General features: G+C 35.0%; 2 protein-coding genes across 2 annotated transcripts; one reads left to right on the plus strand and one right to left on the minus strand.

Annotated features, from left to right (window-relative positions):
- Nucleotides 1–34: 34 nt before the first annotated feature.
- LOC106665724 (NADH dehydrogenase [ubiquinone] flavoprotein 1, mitochondrial) lies at nucleotides 35–18,880 on the minus strand. The gene is made up of 9 exons (XM_014392382.2): nucleotides 18,759–18,880; nucleotides 18,624–18,697; nucleotides 18,387–18,531; nucleotides 13,264–13,357; nucleotides 12,774–13,203; nucleotides 12,479–12,711; nucleotides 12,222–12,425; nucleotides 11,994–12,108; nucleotides 35–348 (listed from the first exon to the last, which is right to left on the minus strand). Exons 1-9 carry the CDS (start codon nucleotides 18,808–18,810, stop codon nucleotides 271–273), a joined length of 1,425 nt encoding a protein of 474 aa, XP_014247868.1. The 5' UTR covers nucleotides 18,811–18,880; the 3' UTR covers nucleotides 35–270.
- Nucleotides 18,881–19,247: 367 nt separating this feature from the next.
- LOC106665725 (39S ribosomal protein L3, mitochondrial) lies at nucleotides 19,248–21,689 on the plus strand. The gene is made up of 8 exons (XM_014392383.2): nucleotides 19,248–19,502; nucleotides 19,587–19,695; nucleotides 19,798–20,046; nucleotides 20,530–20,661; nucleotides 20,739–20,899; nucleotides 20,964–21,153; nucleotides 21,281–21,387; nucleotides 21,455–21,689. Exons 1-8 carry the CDS (start codon nucleotides 19,432–19,434, stop codon nucleotides 21,582–21,584), a joined length of 1,149 nt encoding a protein of 382 aa, XP_014247869.1. The 5' UTR covers nucleotides 19,248–19,431; the 3' UTR covers nucleotides 21,585–21,689.
- The last annotated feature ends 511 nt before the right edge of the window (nucleotides 21,690–22,200 follow it).

Raw genomic sequence — 22,200 nt, forward strand, 5'->3', positions numbered from 1 at the left:
TTTAAGACAACCATTTAATATTAAATAAAAGATGTTAAATTTAACATTTTATTTAACTTATGTTCTATGTACAGTATTTATAGTACACTTTCTAAGTTTCAGATTTTAAGTTCCCAGTTTAAATAGAATAATGTTTTTTGTTTGTTTTTTAAATTTTAAAAGTTAAAACTGTAGCTCTCCATTTCGACAAAAAAAAAATTGCAAACAAGCGAATGAATCTCACAATCAATTTTTAGATAGTGTTTAATCTACAAAATGTCGATATTTGTTTTAATTGTGAGCTGCCGATTTCTGTTTAAATTTCGACATCCTGTCTTCCAGCTCGGGCCTGAAATGCCTGATGAGGCCCTGAAACAGAAAAACGAACTAAATTGAAAAAAAGAAAAAAATATATTTAAAAAAATCTTGACATGTTAGCAAAGGCGAAACGAGGGTAAAGAGTGCAACGCCTGACCCCCTTTCTTATTGGTTGACCTTCTACATGTGTTGCAATGTCAATATTACAAATCCCAAATTGCCCCAAACTCCATTACTACACCGAGTGAGTTACTTGCTCAAAAATTCCCCCGGTATTTGAACACTCGTTCTAATTGCCATCAAGGCGGTTTGAATGTGCGCGACACGGCTTTAAAGGGTCGTCCGTTGGTAAATATATTTAAAAAGGGATTTATGCCGCCTGTTTAAAGGGCAAATTGAACCTCTGTTCGTTCGAAGGCGTAAGTGTTACATGGTCCAGGTACAGCGACTTGTACACGGTTACAACCGTTCAATGTCAAGCATGTCAGACAAGTTCTGCCTATAGGCCGAATAAGAACGACAAATTGTTGAGAACAATTTGAGAAAAAATTAGACGTTAAAAAATTAAGGTTTTTCGCAGATCAAACATCTTTCTCGTATTTCCTGATGAACATGGGCTTGTTTACCACTTATAATTCATAGTTTTCAAAATATAAATTGTCAAGACATTTCAAATCAAAATATTAGATTAGAGGGTTGTTGAGACCTGCGGGATGATGACCCTTGGTCGTTTACGATCAACCTACTCCGCGATCTTATGGTCGTCATATATAGCCATCAGAGGTTGATCGTCGTATAATCAGGGTACGATGTAGTAATAATGACCAAACCTCTGACCTACCAAAATCCACGAGCATAATCAGACCAGACTGATCAGACTACACGTTAACATGCTAATAATATTAAATTTAACTTGGAAAAGTTTACATTTTATAAGAAATTGTGGCACAACTTGCTGACAACAAAAATTGTTCTAACAAGTATTTCATGACTTGAAACTTAAAAAACATGTACTTGTTTTATTTTACCACCCATAATTATCCAACAATAAATTTAAAAGTTAGGGCGCTTTGTCAAAGAAATTAGTAATGGGCGGTTTGAACGAAAACATTACATTATGAGAGTTCTGGATAATGATTCTGTTCTTTAGTCATTTCCTATCATCCAGGTTGGCGTATACTCGCTGTTATGGTCTTATGTGTTCAAGCACCGCCATCAATGGCTGATCAGGGGTATAAGCAGGGTGCGAAAAAGAAGTAATGCCTACCACTGAAGATAGCTAAATGGAAAAACGCCTGTGACAGACCCAAATCAACGAGCATAGTCAGATTAGATTGACAGAAAGTACCAAACTACACATTCACATGTTAATTTTAAGCCAACTTGGAAAAGTTAACATTTTGTATGAAATTGTGGCACAACTTGCATACAAAAAAATTTATTCTCGAAACAAGCATTTAATGGTGATACCTGAAACTTAAACATTCGCTCGTTTTTTTATCGTTTTATTTTACATAATTGTCATGTGATAAATTAATAAAGTTAAGACGCTTTGATAAAGTAATTTCAATAATGGGCGATTTGAATGAGAACATAAACTTATTTTTGTGAGATTTCTCTGAGTGGGAGATTGATGAGTTGATGATCACGTAGTTTGATCGTTTCCAATCATCCTGGTCGGACAATATACTCGCTGTTTTGGTATGACATATGCGTTTTGCCCATCGCCACCTACAGTGGTTGGTCAGGGATGTAAGGAGGGTGACGCAAAGCTCGCCACTGAAAATAGCGTAACGGAGGGACGGATCTAACAGAAAACGGCGAGGATTGGCAGGCCAGGATCATCGGAAACAACCAAAATACAGATTAAAATGTTAATAATATGAATTAAATGCAAAATACCAGCTGGATGAAATTAACCTTTTATAAGAAATTACGGTAAAAATTTTCCTGACTTGCAGGCGCTTTGTCAAAGTAGTTTTATTAAGAAACAGTTTGAACCTGACCATAAGAAATTTGAGAATTAGATGAGGGGCTTTAGTTTTTGGTCTTGTCCGATCATTTGGTCCATTTATACTCTCTATTTTGATCTGTCATACGCATTCTTGCACATCGGTAGCTTCAGATATAAGTTGGAAGAGGCCTGCCAAAATCACCACTTAAATGGCGAAATGACCAAACGTGTCTGACAGATCAAAACAGCGAGGTAAGGCTCACCTGATTGTTCAGAAACGACATGTTAGCATTTTATAAGAAATATATATATAAATAACAAAACTTAGAAATAGTAAAAAATAAATAAAATAAAAAATAAAAATAAATAAAATAAAAAAATTAAGTGTAATGCTTGATCTAATACATTGTTTGACAGGAAGCACTTCCAATTTTGAAATTTCTGTTCAAAATACAATCTAAGTTGAAACGAAGAAAATTTAATCTTTTTATGCTAAGAGTCCAGCACTTATCCATTAATTCGAGTTCGATTTTTTTTTTAAGTTGACCCTGCCCGATGTTCAATTATAAAAACCTTTGAATAATTATCTTATATTTTCCTTGTAGTAATGATTCCATTTTCAATAAATTAACTGATTGTTCTGTTTAAATTTTTTGTTTGACAGTAAATAACAGACAACATCAAAATGAAACTAAATATGTTTTTCATGCAATATTTGTACAAATGCTTTAATAAATTAACCAAATTCCCTAACGATGGTGATAATTTCCAGTCAAGGTTCACATTAATTTCCAAGCAACCGCGACTGATGAGATCATTTAATTTTTCATTAATTCCATGGGTTATGACTAAGGAAAAAGACCTGTTGGAATAATTAAGCAGGCCTGCAAGGAGAACCTTATGCGTAACGTAGTCTAAGTTGTTCGTTGATCCTGGAGACCCTCCTAAGATCAAGGGAAGAGATAGAATGAAATACTTGACGAGATCATTAAATTCCAATATATTTCTTGTTAGTTTTTTAAATAAAATACAACCAGTTTTATGAATCACCGATAAACCATTTTTGCGGGTCTGTTCACAAAATAACTTTCTCCTTAAGAAGAATGAAAAAACACCACAACGGAATGCATGTTTAAAATGTTTCCTGAAAATTTACACATAAGCCTAATAGTTAAAATCGTAGGGTACATCTTCGACTTAAACCATGGATAAACTATTTATTCAAATTTACTATGACCGTTGGAACCACCTGGCGTTCTCTTCAAGCGTAAAGACGCTACGTGTCTTTTTAACGTTTCAAATGTATTTTTTCTCTAACGATTGTTGTGCAATATTTTCTCACGTGGTAGGAGAAAAGGGTCGAAAAAATGCTGAATTTCTTACCAATTATATAAAGCAGGCCTATTGCACGTGTGATCGAGCTGAAGAAGCTGAACTAAACATTAATCGTTTTTGAACAAATAGGATCATGTTCTATTATATAAACTTGAATTGTCAGTTTTCCTTTTGAGGTCTGAGGAGTGATTAATCTGCAGTACGGTTGACAAACAGCGAGAATAGGCGGACCAGGTTTATAGAAAACAGCAAAATTACTCGACAGACCCAAACATGGTCTGGATGGGCAGATGCAGTCAAGCATTTCACCATCTGCTGTGGTTGGTCTGTGCATAATTCTGTCAATTGTGTCGTTTTTATACGTTTTTCACATGTGGTAGGTATAAGGTAAAGCTGATAAAACTAAACAACGAAATTAGGGGGACCAGGATAATTAAAAATTACCGAATTGCTTTGTAGACCAAACCAAGGAGGATAGGCTGAAGCATATTAGTATTTCACCACCTTCAGTGGTTAGTCTAGGCGTTATTCGTCAATCGGTCCATTGTTTTCGGACAGACCAAAACAGTAAGAACAGAAAAACTAGGATAGTTTTTTTTTTTTTGCATCAGCTCATAGGGCAGAGCCACACGGATATTTAAACACGATCGAATTGCATGGCAGACCAAAACAAGAATGGGCAGAAGCGTTTCAGCATTTCACCATTTTCAGTTGCTGGTCTGGACGTTATTCTGTCAATCATGTCCTTTTTATACGTGTTTATAGGAAGTCAATAAAGCCATCCTAAGTGTGGTTAGTCTGAATTTTTTCTACATTTGCACAAACCTATAAGAAAAGAATAGGCTCAGCGGACCAAGGTGATCGAAAACACCAAGCTATGGTTTCATCACCCCGCAAACCTCGAGGAGAAATCTCAAAATTTAATATTTTTATGCTTTCTTTTAAACTGCCCATATTAAAATTATAATAATAAGGTGGGAGGTTTATGGACCGACAAACAGCTGAGGTCATTGCCGGCCCTCTGCTTGTTTCCCTTCTTTTTCTTTTCCTTCGAACGTATTTTGTTTTAAACTACAGTCATTTGAGCGTCTCGATCTGGCTCTAATCTCTGGTTTTAAGTGTGTACCACAGCGATATGCTAAAATGCTAGCCTCTCGTTTCTGCCTCAGGTTGTCAAATATAGAATAGAAACAAAACATACAATAAATATATACATCACGACAAACATAGATGTCTGGTCACATTCACTCCCCCACAATACTCGATATTCCTATGGGGCGGGATTTAACCTAATCCATTCTCGCTAATAACTTAATTTTACTCTCCAGACATCACACTCACCCCAGAGTACTCGACATTCCTCGGGACGGGATTATAAGCAACCCCTTCCTTTCACACTAATAAATTAAACTCATCCCAATAAATTAACACAAACACAACCCTCGATAAAAACATAGAAATGTCACATTCACTCCCCCAGAATACTCGATATTCCTTAAAATTGTAAATTGTAAAAATAAAGCCTCTCTTCTTATTATTTGAAAATTTTCGATGGTAAAACGAAAATCAGGCCTGTTCAATCATAAAATATAGTTATAACCTCAACTGTTTGGCTACATATTTTTCATCAGTTTTTACAATTTACCCTGTTAACGGGGTAAGAGTTTATTTCCTTTTTACTAACCGATTAAACTTGGGTCAAACAAAAATATGCATCTGAATTTAATATTGTGATTCTTTAGAAATGAGGGCCATCATCTAAGCAGATTGCAAACCCACCACGTGTCGAAGATTTCCGTTTTAATTCCCTCTGTCTCATTTAGCTGAGCCGATATTATAAGCAAGACACAGGACAACCGATCTGGTTATCTTTTCATTGTAAAAACAACAGAAGGAAAGATGCGTTAAATGTTAAAAGTCCTTCCAGCCCGACGTAATGGGCCGTGATGAGAGCGTTTCATTTATTGCAAACTGGCACACATTTCGCCATAAGTCTGTGTCCCAACAATCTATAGATAGGCAGCTCGGAAAACAGAAATTGTGCAGCCTTTGCAAAGCGTTTTCTGCCGAATGCTCGCTCCTCTGCTGCAGGCCCCTTCCGGCCTCCGCCACGCCCTCGCTCGCAGAACAATCATACCGTTGACTCGCATCTGGTACGAAAAACGTTACACTACCGGTCAAACCCTAACCGCCTTTTAAACAAACAAAATCCACCTAACCATTATATTTTTAACTGATTTTGTGCTCTAATTACCATTTACAATAAATAAAATAACACGCATACAAAATTCTTACACTAAGATTTTTGTCTTAAAACCTCTTTTAAATATATGTCACAAAAAACTCAGCATCTTCGTCTAAATTTTTAATAAGGCTGTCTATTAAAAAAATGTGTAACGATGAAACAATTTTCACAAATACAGACATTTTGAAAAGAATAATATTATTAAATTGTGTTCAATTATTGTCTCTGATAATTTATAAATGTAAATCATTTAACCTTAGATAATTTTTTATACATATGTCTAAGCAGCTCACACACTTTTTTTTCTGACAAAATATTTCTAAAAATCGAAATAAACAGAATACCATATTTTTTACCCTCCACTAAGTTACTATTAAATGTTGTATAAAATTAAATAAATCATTTATGAATATTTATTTTATTTTTTGTGAATATTTATCGTAAATTAATCAAACAAATATTTCATCTAGAATCTTCAGCCATAAGAAAAGCGTGAAATACGCACAATTGTAATTTGTTTTGCCAAATTTGTACAAATCTATACATTCTCTCAGAACAAATATATTTCAATTAATTATTATAAATAAATTATTAATTTTTAACTAATATCTATAGCACCAAAATAAATTATTAAGAATCTATGTCAGTAAACATGTGAGTTAAAAATTGTTTATAATCAATTTATCATAAAGAATTATTTAAATAAATATATTTTATCTCATGCCTACAGCTCAGAAAAAGCAAAAATGCCCAAATATCTATTATTATTGCTATTAATTATTAAAAGTAAATGATCACATACTCAAAGTTAAATAATCGGACATTCGTATTTTGTTGTTTATTTCTACCTAAATGAATTTTTATTTTATATTAATTACAACATACTTATTTTAATCTAAACCAAATTAAATAAATTTAGACATTCATGAGTTTTAATAAAAAATATTTAATTATGATGGTTTGAAAGAAAATTTAACAAAACACTAGAAAATCAGTTAATGATAGATTAAATCTTAACTAACAATTTGATCTATCATTAACTGATTTTCCGGTGTTTTGATGAATTTTCTTTCAAACCATCATAATTAAATATTTTTGATCAAAAATTCATGAATTTCTGATATTGTTTAATTTCGTTTAGATTAAAAAAAGTATGTTGTAATTAATATAAAATAAAAATTCATTTAGGTAGAAATAAACAACAAAATACGAGTGTCAGGTTTTTTGTCTTTGATTGTACATTTATTTTAACTTCATGGAACAAGATTAATCATTAATAATAATCAATAATCAAGCCAAAAATAATCAATTAATCAACAAAAAATTTCAAATAAATCGTTTGACTCATATCTACAGCCAGAGAAGGCAAGAAGTAAAGTAATTCCTCTCTGAAGTAGGATTTAACACGTCCAATCACCAGTTGGGTGTTGCGGACAACAGGTCAAACCACTTTACAATTCATTCATACTATAATCAATTTAAAAAAAACCATGGGCTCTGCTGGGATTGGAACCCAGATTAGCTTGTGTGGCTAATGCAAGTCAGACGACCTAACCACTAGGCTACCATGGTCCACGCATTTATTAAAAGTAACTGATTATATACATCTATGATGAAATCATTAACAATTCATTGATCAAAAATACATCAATCCACTAAGTGTTTATAATCAACTAATCATCAAAAAAACTTTCAAATAAATTTATATTTTATCTGTGTCTACAGCTCACAGAAAGTAATCACGTAAACTTTTCACACATTGAACACACACTTTTATTTATGTACTGTTGTATGTATATTGACTCAGAATTCATAAGTAAAAATTTCCAAAAATACAATAAATTGCAAATAATTAATAAAATCAATAAATATATATACATATATCCCATCGGTGCAAAGATATGTGTTTCAAGCAAGCAAATATGCAAATTTTTCCAAGAACTTATATTTATTATCATGTTTATAAAGCTCAGAAATCAAACATTTATTTCAGTCTTCCCGCCATCCTACTGAATAAAAACATATGTAAAAGAAATTTCACAGGGAAACCTTAATCTTAGTGTAATTTCCAAAAACAAGGCAAACAGAAAGATTACATTGTTTAAAAAATGTCAACGGGAGAAAAGTTACTGTATTTTTTCTACCGAAAAGAGGAACTTAATTTATTCTATTTCAATAATTTCCGAGTAAATAAATATCAATGCCAATTAACATAAAGCTTAAAATTTTTAAAAATTAACGTAATTATAAAGAGATGTGAATATTTACAGAATGTAGATAGATAACTGCTTTTACTGTTTAAGAACAAATGCTATGTTCCTCTGGATATCACAGATTGCCAGTTATCTGGAAATACACTCTGAACACAAAACCATGGCCTCTCCACTGGGCTATTAATGCACAATGCACTGAGAAATATCAATAGTTTTGGATCTTCTTTTGTCAGGTTGGATTTAGTGAATCATACAGCCATGATTATTTTCAGGCTTTCGTTCCCAAATTGAATGGAGAAAAGTAACAAAGTAACTTTCTCTGCTCACAAAAAATAAATATTTTGTTTGTACATACTCTCCATTCTATTGCGAATTAAATACCTTTGCGAACAGACAGAAAAATGAATGGAAATAAGATAGTAATATAAAATCTTAAAAGTTTCAAATTACTTGTTTTTTTGTTTGTGTTTATTTTTATTTTCACAGTTGTTTATTTGAAGATGTGAAAACAAAATGATGGCCACGTTTAACAATTGACATAGTAATTTTCTTTCTTTAAAAGTACATTTAAATAAAATGATAATTATTTTCAGGCTTTCGTTATTAGATTTTAACTGTCCCCTACCACATTGCTGTATGTTAAGTAATGTGTACAAATACAATAAGTATTTGTTTTCATTTTTTAACATAATTATGTGCAAGAAGAAATGGTTATTTGATGTGAGAGATTATTTGTAAAGACGTTTGATTTGTAACTCAGTTTCAGGTTTACCCTCAGTTAGAATGAAGGTTTATTTCACAACACAACTTGATTGTTGCACAGCCCTTTATGTACACATTCTCCTCTTTCCTTTTTTATTCATTTTGTAATAATCTATAGTTAAGCATTAAATTTTATGGCTTATCATTTACCAAATATATAACAAAAAATGCATCTGCTGATTGTTTAACTACATTTCATCAAAGTTAAATTTAAAAAAAAAGTGAAATATAATAAATTCTAAGTCGAATTTTGTTAGAAGTTGTCGAAAGTTATTTTTTACGAAGGTTATTTCAAAATTGTTTGAAGTTTGGAGGCTAAATCAAAGTTGATATCAGAGCCTCGTTACCAGCTGGGCCGCCGGAGAAGACTGAAACACTGTGGACCTCGCTCCTTCTCTTCTTTTCGAGTTGTCTTGGTGACACCAGCTCTCCTGACTCCACTCTGCCTCTTTTTTTTTTATTTAATCTGTTTGTAAAAGTGATCAATACTCCTCTGTATCCAGCAGTAATTTAAAAAAAAAAATTCTATCTTTGATGCTCTTTTCTTTTTAGATTTCTCAGTCTGTCTCAGCTTCCTTTTAGTTTTACTATTTTTATATTATCTTGTACATAATTATTATTGTTATACATATTTAACCTCTTTATACTTGCCCTTGTTTACCGAGGAGAATCTGTAGTAGAGGAAATTTTTTTTTATATCATAAATATATAATAAATATACTGGGTGTCCCAGTTCCTTCTGACGAAACTCAGGGAATCGATTCTACTCTTCGTTTGGAGCAAAAAATGCTCAGGAGAATATTTTCGGAAAGTTCTCTATTTTGAAGATATTCGTCAATTTAGGTTTTTTCAATTTTTCACTACCTTACCACATAAAAATGTTGAGACTACAACAAATCCAATAACACCATTTGAAAGAACGCTAAATTTGCTGTAAGATACTTCTTTGCAATAATCTGAATGACATAAAATGTTAGCCGATATCAGTTGGAACTGATGAAGTTTTTGTAAAATTTGACAAGTTGTAGGTATTTTTTTGTAACCTCAGTAGAACGTGCAATCATGACCAAAATTTTAAATTTAGTAATTTTGACATGTTCCAACTGATATTGGCTAACATATTATGTCATTCAGATTATTGCAAAGAAGTATCAGCAAATTTAGCGTTCTTTCAAATGGTGTAATTGGATTTGTTGTAGTCTCNAATGAGTAATCCTGTAAACGTAAACAGAATATTTTATATAGATTTTTTTTAATGAAAACTTAAAATCCTGCATTATTTTCCGGACAACCCAATATTTACGCGCGGCACTGGTTAAGTGCACAACGTTAACCCACCCCCTCGGAAGGGGCAAGCAGGAGAAGACAGCATTTCTGTCGATTAGTCTGTGGATTTGCGGGCTTCTACACCGAACCTCACGGAAGAAGCAGATTTTCCTGCGCGGAGTTGAGTCGCTCCCAACTTGAAAATCTAAACATGTGATAAGGCCTAACGGCTAGGTGCTCACGCAAAAGAACCTCAATGTTAAAAGACATTGCATCCCCAGTGGGAAACGAATGTTGGATGCCAAAAAGATAGGCATAATTTAATGCTATTAAATGATAAAAGGCGTAAAACTAAACGGTACTGGAGAAGAAATTTATTTTCCAGTGGAATTCAAGTTGCTTTTAATCTCCTCGAAAAAATTAAAATTATTAGATTCCGTGGGTTTCAGAATTTAGTAAGAATGAGCTCTGGTGAATACTAAATCCTTCTGGGCACGGTTGGACAAAAGATTTTAAAAAACAACACCATGATTAGGAGGCCCATGACGGGACAATAAACTGAGCCAAATTCCGGAGCATGTAAAGATTAGACATGTTGCGTAACATTGTATCAGTTCCGTTTTCGATGGGGAACTTTTGTATCGCGACAGTAGCGTGAGAGGAAAAGATGTCCCGGAGCACGCCATTTCTTGTCGCGAAACACATGTTCCGCAACAAATGTCACAAGGTAGACAGATCTGGCGGGTTTCCTACTAACTCCTTATACAAAGCCAATGTAAGTCCCTTCAATTACGTGGCATACATCGTGCAACCTTTCTTCACAAGCCGACCATACTCGGGCTTTAGCTCAAAAGTAAGAGTCTATGTGTCAACCCCGCTCGTCAGGTAAATATGATCCCTTCGTCTTTTGTTAAGATTTCCCTAAGACTATATATCGACCGAGCTATGCATAGTGAGAGATTCTAAAACCGATCCTGTACACTCACGTTGATATCTCCTTTTAATTATGTTTCTATTGCATTTTTGGCGACAAAGGTTGGGAACGCGATGACCAGTTTCTAAAGTTGGGATGTACCTATTATTAGCCGCATCGTCCGCCTTTTTGTTGCTTTCCAGACCTATGCGTGCAGGGAACCAGACCCCAAATAGTCTGACAACTGCGTATTTCAGCAGCCCGCCTATTTCGTTGGTTTGTAACTAGATTTACGTAAGAAAGCTTTTAGGGAAATCATTTCTATGCATGCAGGATTCGGCCCAAAAGTAGGCTAGATACACATACAGATTTTCGAGTCTCAGTTTCGTGTTACTAGAGAGTGCGCATGTCTTGGGTTAGAATTAGGTTTGGTTAGGTTACGTTGATGTTATAATTGGTTGGTAGGGTTAGTATTATACTGTTAATAAATGTTTTCCTTTCTGGACATACAGAATTTAAAAAACTAACTGTTAGCCAAAAAATTAATACTTCTCCTATATTTATATTTTTTCTAAATATTTTTTTTCTACTGTGGATTCTCCTTGGTAAACAAGGACATAAAGAGATTAATTATGTACAATATAATATAAAAAGAATAAAAATAAAAGGAAGCATGCAAACAAACTGAGAAATAAATAAAAAAGAAAAGAGCATGAAAGAAAATAGAAAATTTTTTTTTAAATTACCGCTGGAAAGAGAGGGGTACTCTCCCATATTGAACACTTTTACAAACAGATAATCTTTTTTTTTAATGAATGAATACGAGGCAGAGTGGAGTCAAGAGAGATGGTGTCGCCAGGGCGTCATGAGAAGAGAATGAGTGAGATCCACAGTGCTCCTTCTGGTCTACCTCAGTCAAGCCGGGTAACAAGGCTCTAATGACTTTTATGTAGCCTCCAAACTCCAAACAACTTCATCATATAATATTAAAATTGTTTGATTTATTACCTGTACAGGCCAAGCAGCACCATCGCCCAAAGCACAGATTGTATGACCTTCAATTTGTTTGCTTAATTCCCATAGCATATCAATCTCACCAGGGTGAGCATTGCCAGTGATAAACCTAAAATATTCACAAAAATTATAAGACGATTTTTAAATAATGACTCCTTTTTTTTCAACCAAACCTGGTCATAATGTGTGGACCATTAGTTAAAAATTATGATTGATTATTACCTGGTCATAATCTTGTTCATCCAACTAATCCCTTCCCTGCATGGTGTGCACTGACCACAAGATTCATGCTTATAGAACATGATCAACCTCCATATGGCTTTTACAATGTCAGTCGATTTGTCCATTACAATTACAGCGGCTGTGCCCAAACTTGTTTGAGCAGCGACCAGCCCATCAAAATCCATTAAAACATCATTGCAAACACTACAATACATTAAAGTTAATAAAAATCTAATTAACTGATGTGACTGTCTTGCCTTTTGGGGATGACTGGTGTTGAAGACCCTCCAGGGATGACACCCAAAAGGTTGTCCCACCCACCAGTTACACCTCCGGCATGGCGCTCAATAAGCTCTTTCAGGGGAATCGACATTTCCTCCTCTACTGTACATGGGTATTTGACATGTCCAGAAATATTGAACAGCTTTGTTCCAGAGTTTCTCGGTCTTCCTAATCCAAGAAACCACTTGCCTCCTCTCCTACAAATTTCCTAAAACATTATTCATTGATTAAAACAGTAATTATGCAATGAATAAAATTTGTGATACATACAGGTGCCACGGATACAGTTTCAACGTTGGCGACAGTCGTAGGACAACCGAAAACACCTACATCAGCAGGAAATGGAGGTTTAAGCCTGGGTTTTCCCTGTTTTCCTTCGAGCGACTCAATAAGAGCAGTTTCTTCACCACAGATATAAGCACCAGCACCACGGTGCATAAAAACATCGAAATCGTAGCCAGATCCACAGGCATTCTTGCCAATGAGGCCCGCCTGATAAGCTTCGGCAATCGCAACTTGCATGTTTGAAGCTTCATTGTAAAACTCACCTCTAATGTAAATATAAGCGGCTCTAGCACCCATGGCCCTTCCTGCGATTAGACATCCCTCAACAAGTTTGTGAGGGTCGTGTCTCATGATTTCACGGTCTTTACATGTTCCAGGTTCCCCTTCATCAGCATTTACAACTAAATACTTAGGCCTGAACATTTTAAAGAAATTTAATTTGTGTATTATATTGTAGAAAAAATGTGCAACGAACCTGCCATCAGAAGGTTTGTTCATAAAGCTCCATTTCATCCCAGACGGAAAACCAGCTCCTCCTCTTCCCCTCAAACCACTCGTTTTGACTTCAGCTAAACAATAAACATTTAAAAATTGAACATACACTATATATATACTTCATATATCCATTTTTTTAGAGCAAGGTAATTATATACAGCAAAATTAATAAAGCATTTAAGGAAAGAGAATTATCCAACTTTTTTCCTGCTTTATTTTTGAGGTTTTGAACCACAAAGATTTCGGTTTAACAATGAACAGAATTAAGTAGTATTCATAAAAAAAACTTCACTAGGACAAATATAAGCAGTCTCTTCTTACTTCAATATCACTTCTCTTAAACCCAGCTCTTCTTCAACATTCAGTGATTTTTTTTTTTTTCATTTTAAGATATCAAATTGAATTTCAAGTATAAACAAGTACAAATAGATTGAAAAAACCTCTAGGGAGAAGTAAGTTCAATGTATCCCTTTAGTTACCTACTTATGTGCAATATAATAAACCTATTATTAAAGTTAATAAATAAAATTTATTATTAATTTAATTAAAATCTATTTTTAAAAAATTATTTATCTACGGGTTTTATATAAGTTTTTTTATAATTAATGAAATTTCTGTTCTGGAAACAAACAATAATTTCAAATTAAAAATTTGTCATTAAGATATTGCAGTCCTACTGTATCTTCATGAAACAAAAATATTATTAATACAATAAATAATATTTACAAGCAGTAATGAATGTAATAAAAGAACATTGGCAACGTCAATGGGTCAGATGGTCTGCGAAGCTCTTGTGTATCAAGAGCAGTACAACTCTGGTAGTCTGAAACACAAGGATCATGCTCACCCATTTGAGAATGGCCATATCTGAGTGAAGCGGACACCTACTTTTGTGGCAAACCCCACACATGGCCCTGCTTGTAGCAAAAGGTCGTTCAGTATGCCATACTTGGTTGAGGAGTGTTTAGGCATAAGCCCCTTACAGGGAACAAGTACACATGCCACCCGACAGTGACTTAAAGACAGTCCTTCGGCATGAGAGTAGGTCTACTGTTTTGATTTTTAGTCTGTAAATATTTTATATATTTTCGTGTACTGATCACTATTCATAATCTGCACACGCATACATGCTTGTACAGAGTTAAGTCTGTTACTTCTCACAGTCCACCAGCAATTCCAACTTTTGTAATTTACATTAAATTACCAGCAGGCCTTAAGAATCACCTATCTAGGTGTTGGCATCAGACCTTGAATCTTATCAGACCAGTCATCAAGGTTGGGCTCTGGGGTCTATGTACAACACCTTGGACATTTCAGCTCCCAATAAAAAAATTTAAATTCATTCACACTCTCACTCACTCTTAAAAACATTTTTTTCTTATTTACATGCGGGTAAGTCGATAGGGTGGGAAGGGGCATCCTGTGTTCCTGAGCAAGTTCGACCCTGGAGCTCTGGGAGATGCAGACTTTTCCAAGGTTGTTGCTTGATTGGTGGCTCATCTTTGCCCTGGAGTGGTGGGCTTCCTGGCCATTTTTGTGCTGCTGGCTCTCTGTTAGCCATCTTATTTCAAAAATAGTATTCCTCAGAGCCAATAGACACAGAACAAAGGAAAAATAAACACACCATTTACTCAGGGTGGTGGAATATTCAACATTGCTACATCCTCCTTTACACTTATTATATAACTAGGTTAACTGATGGTTGATGGGGTATGCAATTCTCTGATCCTAGGCACACAAAACTGGTAATACATACACAATAAAAACAACCCCTAAGAATTTAAACAGGGACCCAAATACTCGCTGTCATGCTTAAGCACAATTTTCATATCAGCATTCTTATAAACTCTCTATACCGAGTCAACGAATTGTACCCTTCAATTATGTGGGCTTTGGCCCAAAAGTAAGGGTCTGTGTGACAAACTTGCCCAAAGTAAAGTTATTAAGTACCTATAAGGGCTTCGGTGGCCTCAACAGTTTAGGCATTGACACAGAGCTCATCATTGTAAAGTTAGTGTCAGGTTGGAATCCAGCGGCCCAGCACACGACACTTTCAAATGGGCTTATTAATGAAAGTTATTAATGCTTCAATTAATTAAGGTTTTTCGTCGAGATAAAAAAGTCAAGGGACGAGCGGGATTCAAACCCACAATCTTCGGCTAGATACACTGCTGCTCTACCACTTGAGCTATCGTGACCTCAATCCGCTCGGACATTTTCCCCTCCTTTTTGCCATTTTTCGTGCCATTGACTTTTTTATCTAGGTTTTACTAAAAACCTCAATTAATTGTAATATATTAATTGGTCAAGCGGACAACGAAATTAGTGAAGTTATTAATGCTGTGTGAATGTTTTAAGTTATCTATTAATCATATCTAGTTATTTTGGAAACAAATAAATACAAGCACCTTTTTTTTTTTTTTTTACTTTGAATGTATAACTAATCTAAGGCCAGCACCACACTAGACTGATTGCAACGAAAGTTTCCATGACAGAAATTTCACGACGAAAAATCCACCCAACCCGAACAAGCCATTTTATACAGCAGAAATGTCTGTTTGGATATTCAGTTCATCGTATACAGAACAATGAAACCATTTTTTGTTTTATGTATTTACAAGGCAATGGACAAGCAGAATAGAAAGAGGGAACATTGGATTCATCCACTGAATATGAAAAGGGTAGCACTTGGTCAATTCTACTGTCTATATGTGGAATGTCAACGCTATCCTAACAAGTTCTTTTCTCTTGGCATCCCTGTTACTGTACATTCTGTCTTTAAAATTCCATGGACAGGGTCTATTCTGAATTTCCATAATAAATTGGTCCATCCTTCTTAGATCACTTTCACTTGCAGACTGCCTGTCCAATTGCCAGCCTCTTCCATTCTAAGCATGTCCATCATCAATGTGGTGCACCTCTTCTACTTTGCACTGTTATGATCTGTTTAGTCAAAACCTAACAGAACATTCCGTTGATGGACGAGTGGTGCACCAACAGAGCTCGACAGACATTATGACGGAAATTTCCATCCAGTCTGTCGCTATGTGTTTTGAATGTAAGCTTGTGCATTCCATCTAACAGAGGGTGAATGAGATACACAATATTCCACCATCATTCCTCTCACACTACACTCATGCTAATAAATACATTCACTCTCCCTACAGTAGTAAATAAAAAATATCATTAATATATACAATAGAACAACCATGTTTCCTCCAAGAAGCAGAACATGGGACCCAAACCCAATTCTCAATTCAAGCGCGGGTGATATGCATTATAATAGTTGCTATAAAAGTTCTTATTTTTTTCTTTCAGCACCTGACCCAAACCGATGCAGGGCAGCTTCTCATACTAGCCCTACCATTAGATGTTGATTTACAAATAGAAATGTAAATACACTGACAGGCAAAAAATTCCACCCAACAGATTTTTTTTTTTTTTTCATATTCTCGATAAAATAAAATTCTTCCCTTAATTTGTCTCAGTGTTTGTACCAATAAATATTTGTTTATGTTATGTTTTAAATTCGGAATATCAATTAGAGGTAAACACACTCGTTCCAAAATAAGGATAAAGGATTTTTCAATGTTTACTTTTTATGGAATTTAAAATGTTTATTCACTCTCAATTGAACCCTGAAACAATAAACTGTTTAGCTTTCAACTTTGTTTTCTTAATTTCAATTTTTAAACTTAAAAATGCCACTTTTTGCTGAGGATGTTGTGCGTGGTGTGGCACTTATTAATGATGGACATTCCATCAGGTATGCCATCGGAGTTCCCTACAAAACATTGTAAGACGCCATTAGACGTTTTCGAGAAACTGGGTCCTACCATAGAAGGCCCGGTTCTGGACGCCCTATGGTAACTGAACCACAGGATGACAGTTTTTTGAATTTGAAAATTTTCCGAAACCGGCACTTTACTGTTGTTAAAGCGAATCATCAGCTCCAGGAAGTTCGAGGTGTCCAAATTTCTGAACACACTGCTCAAAGATTAAATCAGTATGGACTGATGACTTTTCGCCCCATAAGAAGACAAGAATTGACCAAAACACACAGAGTTGCACAGCTCACATTTGTCGAGAGCACAATCATTGGTCTTTGGACGATTGGTCTGCTGTACTTTTTACAGATGAGTGTAGATTTGCTCTACAATGTCCAGATAGGCATGAAAGAGTGTGGAGAAGGGGAAATGAAAAGTGCAAAGCCTGTAATTTTTCACAGCCAACCTTTTCGACATAGCTCAGTTATGGTGAGGGCGGAAATTTCAATGGAGAGTTGGTTATTGTTCATGGAGGAGAGGCCTTTGAGCCATTCGCTATGTGGATAGAATTTTGGAAAATCACACATTACATATCCTCGATGAAAGCAACAATCCTACGCTAAAGCACAATAATGCCCATCCGCATGTCGCACGCATAGTACAAACATACCTTCAACAGCTTAATATCAGGATCTTAGCCTGGCCAGCCCGTTCTACAGAATTGAACCCCATCAAACATTTATGGGATGACCTTGAAAGACAAATTAAGAGCACTTCCAACATTTCCCAATACACTCCACGATCTTGAAAAGACGCTTTGTGAAGAATGGGCTAGCCTCCATCAAAGAGACATTTCTAGATTGGTAGAAAGTATACCAAGGCATCTTCGAGATGTAATTATGGCAAGAGGAGGAAATATGCAATGTTGAAATGTTAATTAAAAATCTAATTAAAACAAATTTTATCTGTCTCTCTTTTTTTTCATTTTTCATTTTCCTTAGCAATTTTCTTTTTTTTTGCTTTTTTAGACGAACACTCAATTATTAAACGTTAAAAAAACGTGAAACTGATTAATGTATAAAAATATATACAAATCAAGTTATATTACAAACGGGTGGAATTTTTTGCCTGTCAGTGAGGTTCAAAAATAATAACAGAGTACTTGCTACAAAAAAAGTGCAAGTGAAATGAAAGCCAGTGAGAGCTCAGTAAGAAGTGTCAAGTACTTCAATCTAAGTTCACAGCTCACAGACCAACAAACACCACCTACTTTAAATTATACATTGTTTATCGTTTTTTATTGTATGCAGACAAGTGTGATATAAAAAGTACATACATAAAATAAAATCCGGTCCTTTTTCAACGATCTCCTTCGTCTTGTACCAATCGCCACGTTTGAGAGCACCCTTCAGCCTCCAGTCGTGACGTCCGTACAAGTTGGTGAAAATCCTGTCCTGGTCAGCGAGCGGCCCATACTTGTCCTGGTCGATAATCAACAATTTACATTTTTAAACTATTTTCCAACACGTTTTCCACGTCGAAAATTGTACAGATTTTTCTTCTTCCAGCTCACCTTTGTGGGCGGAGGGGCCGCAGCGGTCTGCTGAGTCCTGATCTGAAGGGTGTTGATGCAGGGGCCGAGGCTGTCTGGCGGAGGCGGAAATCGTTAGAACTTATTGAAATGCGACTTTGACGGGCTTTTACTTACTCAAGTTCGTTTTGGAGAGGGCGAGACGTTTAACGGACAAAGTCCCAGCCATTTTCGATTTAAAAAAAAAAACTGTCGAAAGCCCCGATAAAAGTGAAAACCTTCAGCGAATAGATGATCATATGATCGTCGACCTAAGCGCAGACGTGCGGAAAGCCGATCATTGACTGCCTACCGCTCAAATTACACTTACAATTCTTTACCATTAAAAAAAAATCATAAAAAAATATTCATGATTCTTCGAGAAAGCTCATTTTTCATGGGCCTGGAATGGGCTTACTTTAAAGTTGTCTGAATTGAAGTATTGACAGATTCTCGAATGAAATTCTTAATAATAAAATTTAATTTGCTCCAATAATTATATTTAGTTACTGTAAGTTGTATCATACACGAAAAGGCATAAACCTAAACATTTATTTATAAATCTGTGAAGATCCTCTATTTCCTTATCTTCATCTGTGGATTTTTATCTAGTTATGGTTGCTAGTTGCTACCTTTCTGGCTGTTGGTTTCCTAACGGGCAGGTTACGCTGACGATTTTTACTAAAAAGTTCTAATTTTTATTTTTTTTATTTAGTATTAAGACAGTTTATCATTTTATCTTTAATCCGTTATTGTTGATGTTTCTTTATTTTCGATTGTAAGTTATTGACTCCGTTTTCGGAGTGCTAGAATGGCCGGAATCTGTAACAGGGTCCTGGGCCTGTCGGCGAGGTCGGCTTTCCTACCCGGCATAAACACTTCGTAAGGAATTTTCTTCCTCCTTATTCGATTTTCTTCCTTTATTTTTCCTATCCGCCTGTTTCTCCTGCATTGGAATTTTTGCAGGTGCGACCAGTTAATTTTCCAAATGTCTAACATGCAAATCCGTGCGAAGAGGACCCAAAACCGGCCCAAGCTCAAGTACCCTTTTTGGTACTTAAAGAAGGAAAGAACGGTAAAATACCAAATACATTTTCAAATTGCAGCAAAATTCAATAACGTTGATGACCAATGCTCAAAATGTCAACAAAAAAAAACTGTTTGAAAATGTTTTCAGCTGTACAATGAACACTTGACGGAAAGTAATATAAAGTTTATTGAGGAAATGACGCATAACAAATTCGGACCTCCGGCGATAATTAGTGGTCTTCCGACGTACCAGATTTCAAGTCCTTTGAAAGAAAAACCCATGGAATATGGGGAGTGGAACCCGAAAACAAAGAGATGCGGATTGATAACAAGAAAAATTGGTTGTTATCCAATGTGGAAGAAAAATGGTGACATTATCTGGTCAACATTACTTCAGGTGTTTTGACATAATTTTTTAAATAATCCCTTTTTACTTTTAAACTACAGTAGACTCTCGCTATCCATGATATCACTTATCCACAGTTCCCCCCCCTTCACCTGAGTGGGAATGAATGGTGGGGCATGCGGGGAATCACAGAAAAACAACTAAGCATAAATGAATTCTTATTTTTATTTATTTATAACTGAAATCTGTGTACATAATTTCATACATAACATTGATGATATGCACAAGTAATACAGAAAGTGTCTGATTGGTATGATGATGAAAGAAAATTCTTTCACGTCTAAAATTCGAGGCGTTTCCTATAATCCACAGTTCTCATTATCTGCAATGATGCTTGGTATGTATCCCCTGTGGATAACGAGAGTCTACTGTATTCATAAATTTGGATTTCTTATTGCGCCCTGTCTTTACTGTGACTACCAACTCACAGACCATTACCCAACATCAACTTTATTTGTAAATTTGTTCCATCAGGTTGTGGATAATCACGTAGTAAAATACACGCCCCCAGAGGAGGTTTCAGATTTTCAAAAGCCGGAAAGATTTTTGAGACCAAACAAATATGGAATTTTACTTGTCGGTGCTGAGAGTTCAGATCCACAGAAGGTGAAGTGGATTTCAATTTTTTTTTTTTCTATTTTATTAATTATGTTAATTGATTATACAGAATGATGTATTTTTAGTACACTCGTGAGTACTGTGGGCTCTTTGCGAATGCGGGTCTACCTCCGAAAAAAGTTTTAGGCCGATTCAACATCTCTCCTGAAGCTGCACTTCAGCCAGGCACACCGTTATACGCCATGCATTTTCAGCCCGGTGACGTTGTTGATGTAGTAGGCACTACGTATGTCGCAGATGCACAATTTAAAAAGTATATACATTTGTATACTGATTTGTTACGGTTGTAGGATCAGCCGAGGCTTTCAGGGCGTGATGAAGAGATGGGGGTTCAAAGGCATGCCTGCATCCCACGGTGTGACAAAAACTCACAGAAAAGCTGGAAATATAGGAGGTGGAGGTGAAAAAGGGAGGGTCTGGCCTGGAACGAAATTACCTGGACATATGGGAAATAGAAAAAGATACCTACGTGGGCTTAAAGTAAAACAAATATACCAACTTTATTTTCACTTTGTTTCTTTTTATAATTAATAAAAGCGTAATTTCTTTCTTATGTGGTTTTAACGTTGACTAAAAAATAATACTAAAATTAAATGTTTGTTTTCAGATTTGGAGAATAAACACAAAATTTAATATTCTCTATGTACAAGGATTGGGGGTACCTGGTGAAACCAACTCCATAGTTTATGTCCATGATACAGTCTTACCTTTGAAGTACTTTCCATTCTCAGTATTTCATTTCCTATGATTTATTTTGTTTATTTTTTTTTTATTTTTTCAGGAAGAAAAAGACAGCGCCCCTTTCATTTCCAACATACTTTGACGAGGGGAAGGAGTTAGCGGATGACCTCTATGACAATGATGTCCATTGTTTCAATGAACCTACACTGATGTTTGAAGAAGGCAAATAGACGCTTTTGCTCAGTCTTTAGTTTTGCATTTTTAATACCTTTTTTAACCACATGCAAATTTTCTAGTTGTCTCAATAAATTGTAAATAGATGTTATCTTAAACAGTTTCCTTTTTTTTAGCCCTGTGAAATTTCCCCATCTGCTATTAATGTTATCACAACATAACTCAGTACATAAATTATACTTACAGATAAATTATAATTAAATTTAATTTGTTTAAATTAATTAAATTTATGAACTCATGTTGAAATCCATTGATATAAAATACTATTAAAATTTGTATGCCACATCCATTCATCATCAGGATCTGTTGGCTGATGTTCATCTAGTAAACTTCATTGAGCTTCCCCCCCATAATTCCTATTCAAAATAAAGTGCTGACATTCCTGGTCAATAGTGACATTAAACTGATCCTCCTTTTCCTGTCCAAAAGTGACATCATTTTTTGTGTCTGACTTTTCCTGACCAGATCCTTTTTTTCTGTTCAAAGTTATTTTTTTTATTTTATTTTTTTTAAGTAAAACAGCTACTAATAAGTTTTTAATATTAGCAAATTTCTCGTTATTCCATTTTTTAATAATTTATTTTGTTACAAACTGTAAATTTTTTTTTTTTT

The sequence above is a fragment of the Cimex lectularius genome, unplaced genomic scaffold (genome assembly GCF_000648675.2).
Source record: "Cimex lectularius strain Harlan isolate CLEC.00 unplaced genomic scaffold, Clec_2.1 scaffold324, whole genome shotgun sequence".
Classification (NCBI taxonomy): Eukaryota; Metazoa; Arthropoda; class Insecta; order Hemiptera; family Cimicidae; genus Cimex; species Cimex lectularius.

Excerpts from the sequence above, each read along its gene's own strand:
- LOC106665724 (XM_014392382.2), bottom strand. The coding sequence starts at position 18,810 with ATGGCTGGGACTTTGTCCGTTAAACGTCTCGCCCTCTCCAAAACGAAC. Across the intron at positions 13,204-13,263 it reads AACAAACCTTCTGATGGCAG|GCCTAAGTATTTAGTTGTAA; the intron begins GTTCGTTGCACA and ends TAAAATGTTCAG. Across the intron at positions 12,109-12,221 it reads ATGAACAAGATTATGACCAG|GTTTATCACTGGCAATGCTC; the intron begins GTAATAATCAAT and ends TGAATATTTTAG.
- LOC106665725 (XM_014392383.2), top strand. The coding sequence starts at position 19,432 with ATGGCCGGAATCTGTAACAGGGTCCTGGGCCTGTCGGCGAGGTCGGCT. Across the intron at positions 19,696-19,797 it reads ACTTAAAGAAGGAAAGAACG|CTGTACAATGAACACTTGAC; the intron begins GTAAAATACCAA and ends AAATGTTTTCAG. Across the intron at positions 20,662-20,738 it reads AGAGTTCAGATCCACAGAAG|TACACTCGTGAGTACTGTGG; the intron begins GTGAAGTGGATT and ends ATGTATTTTTAG.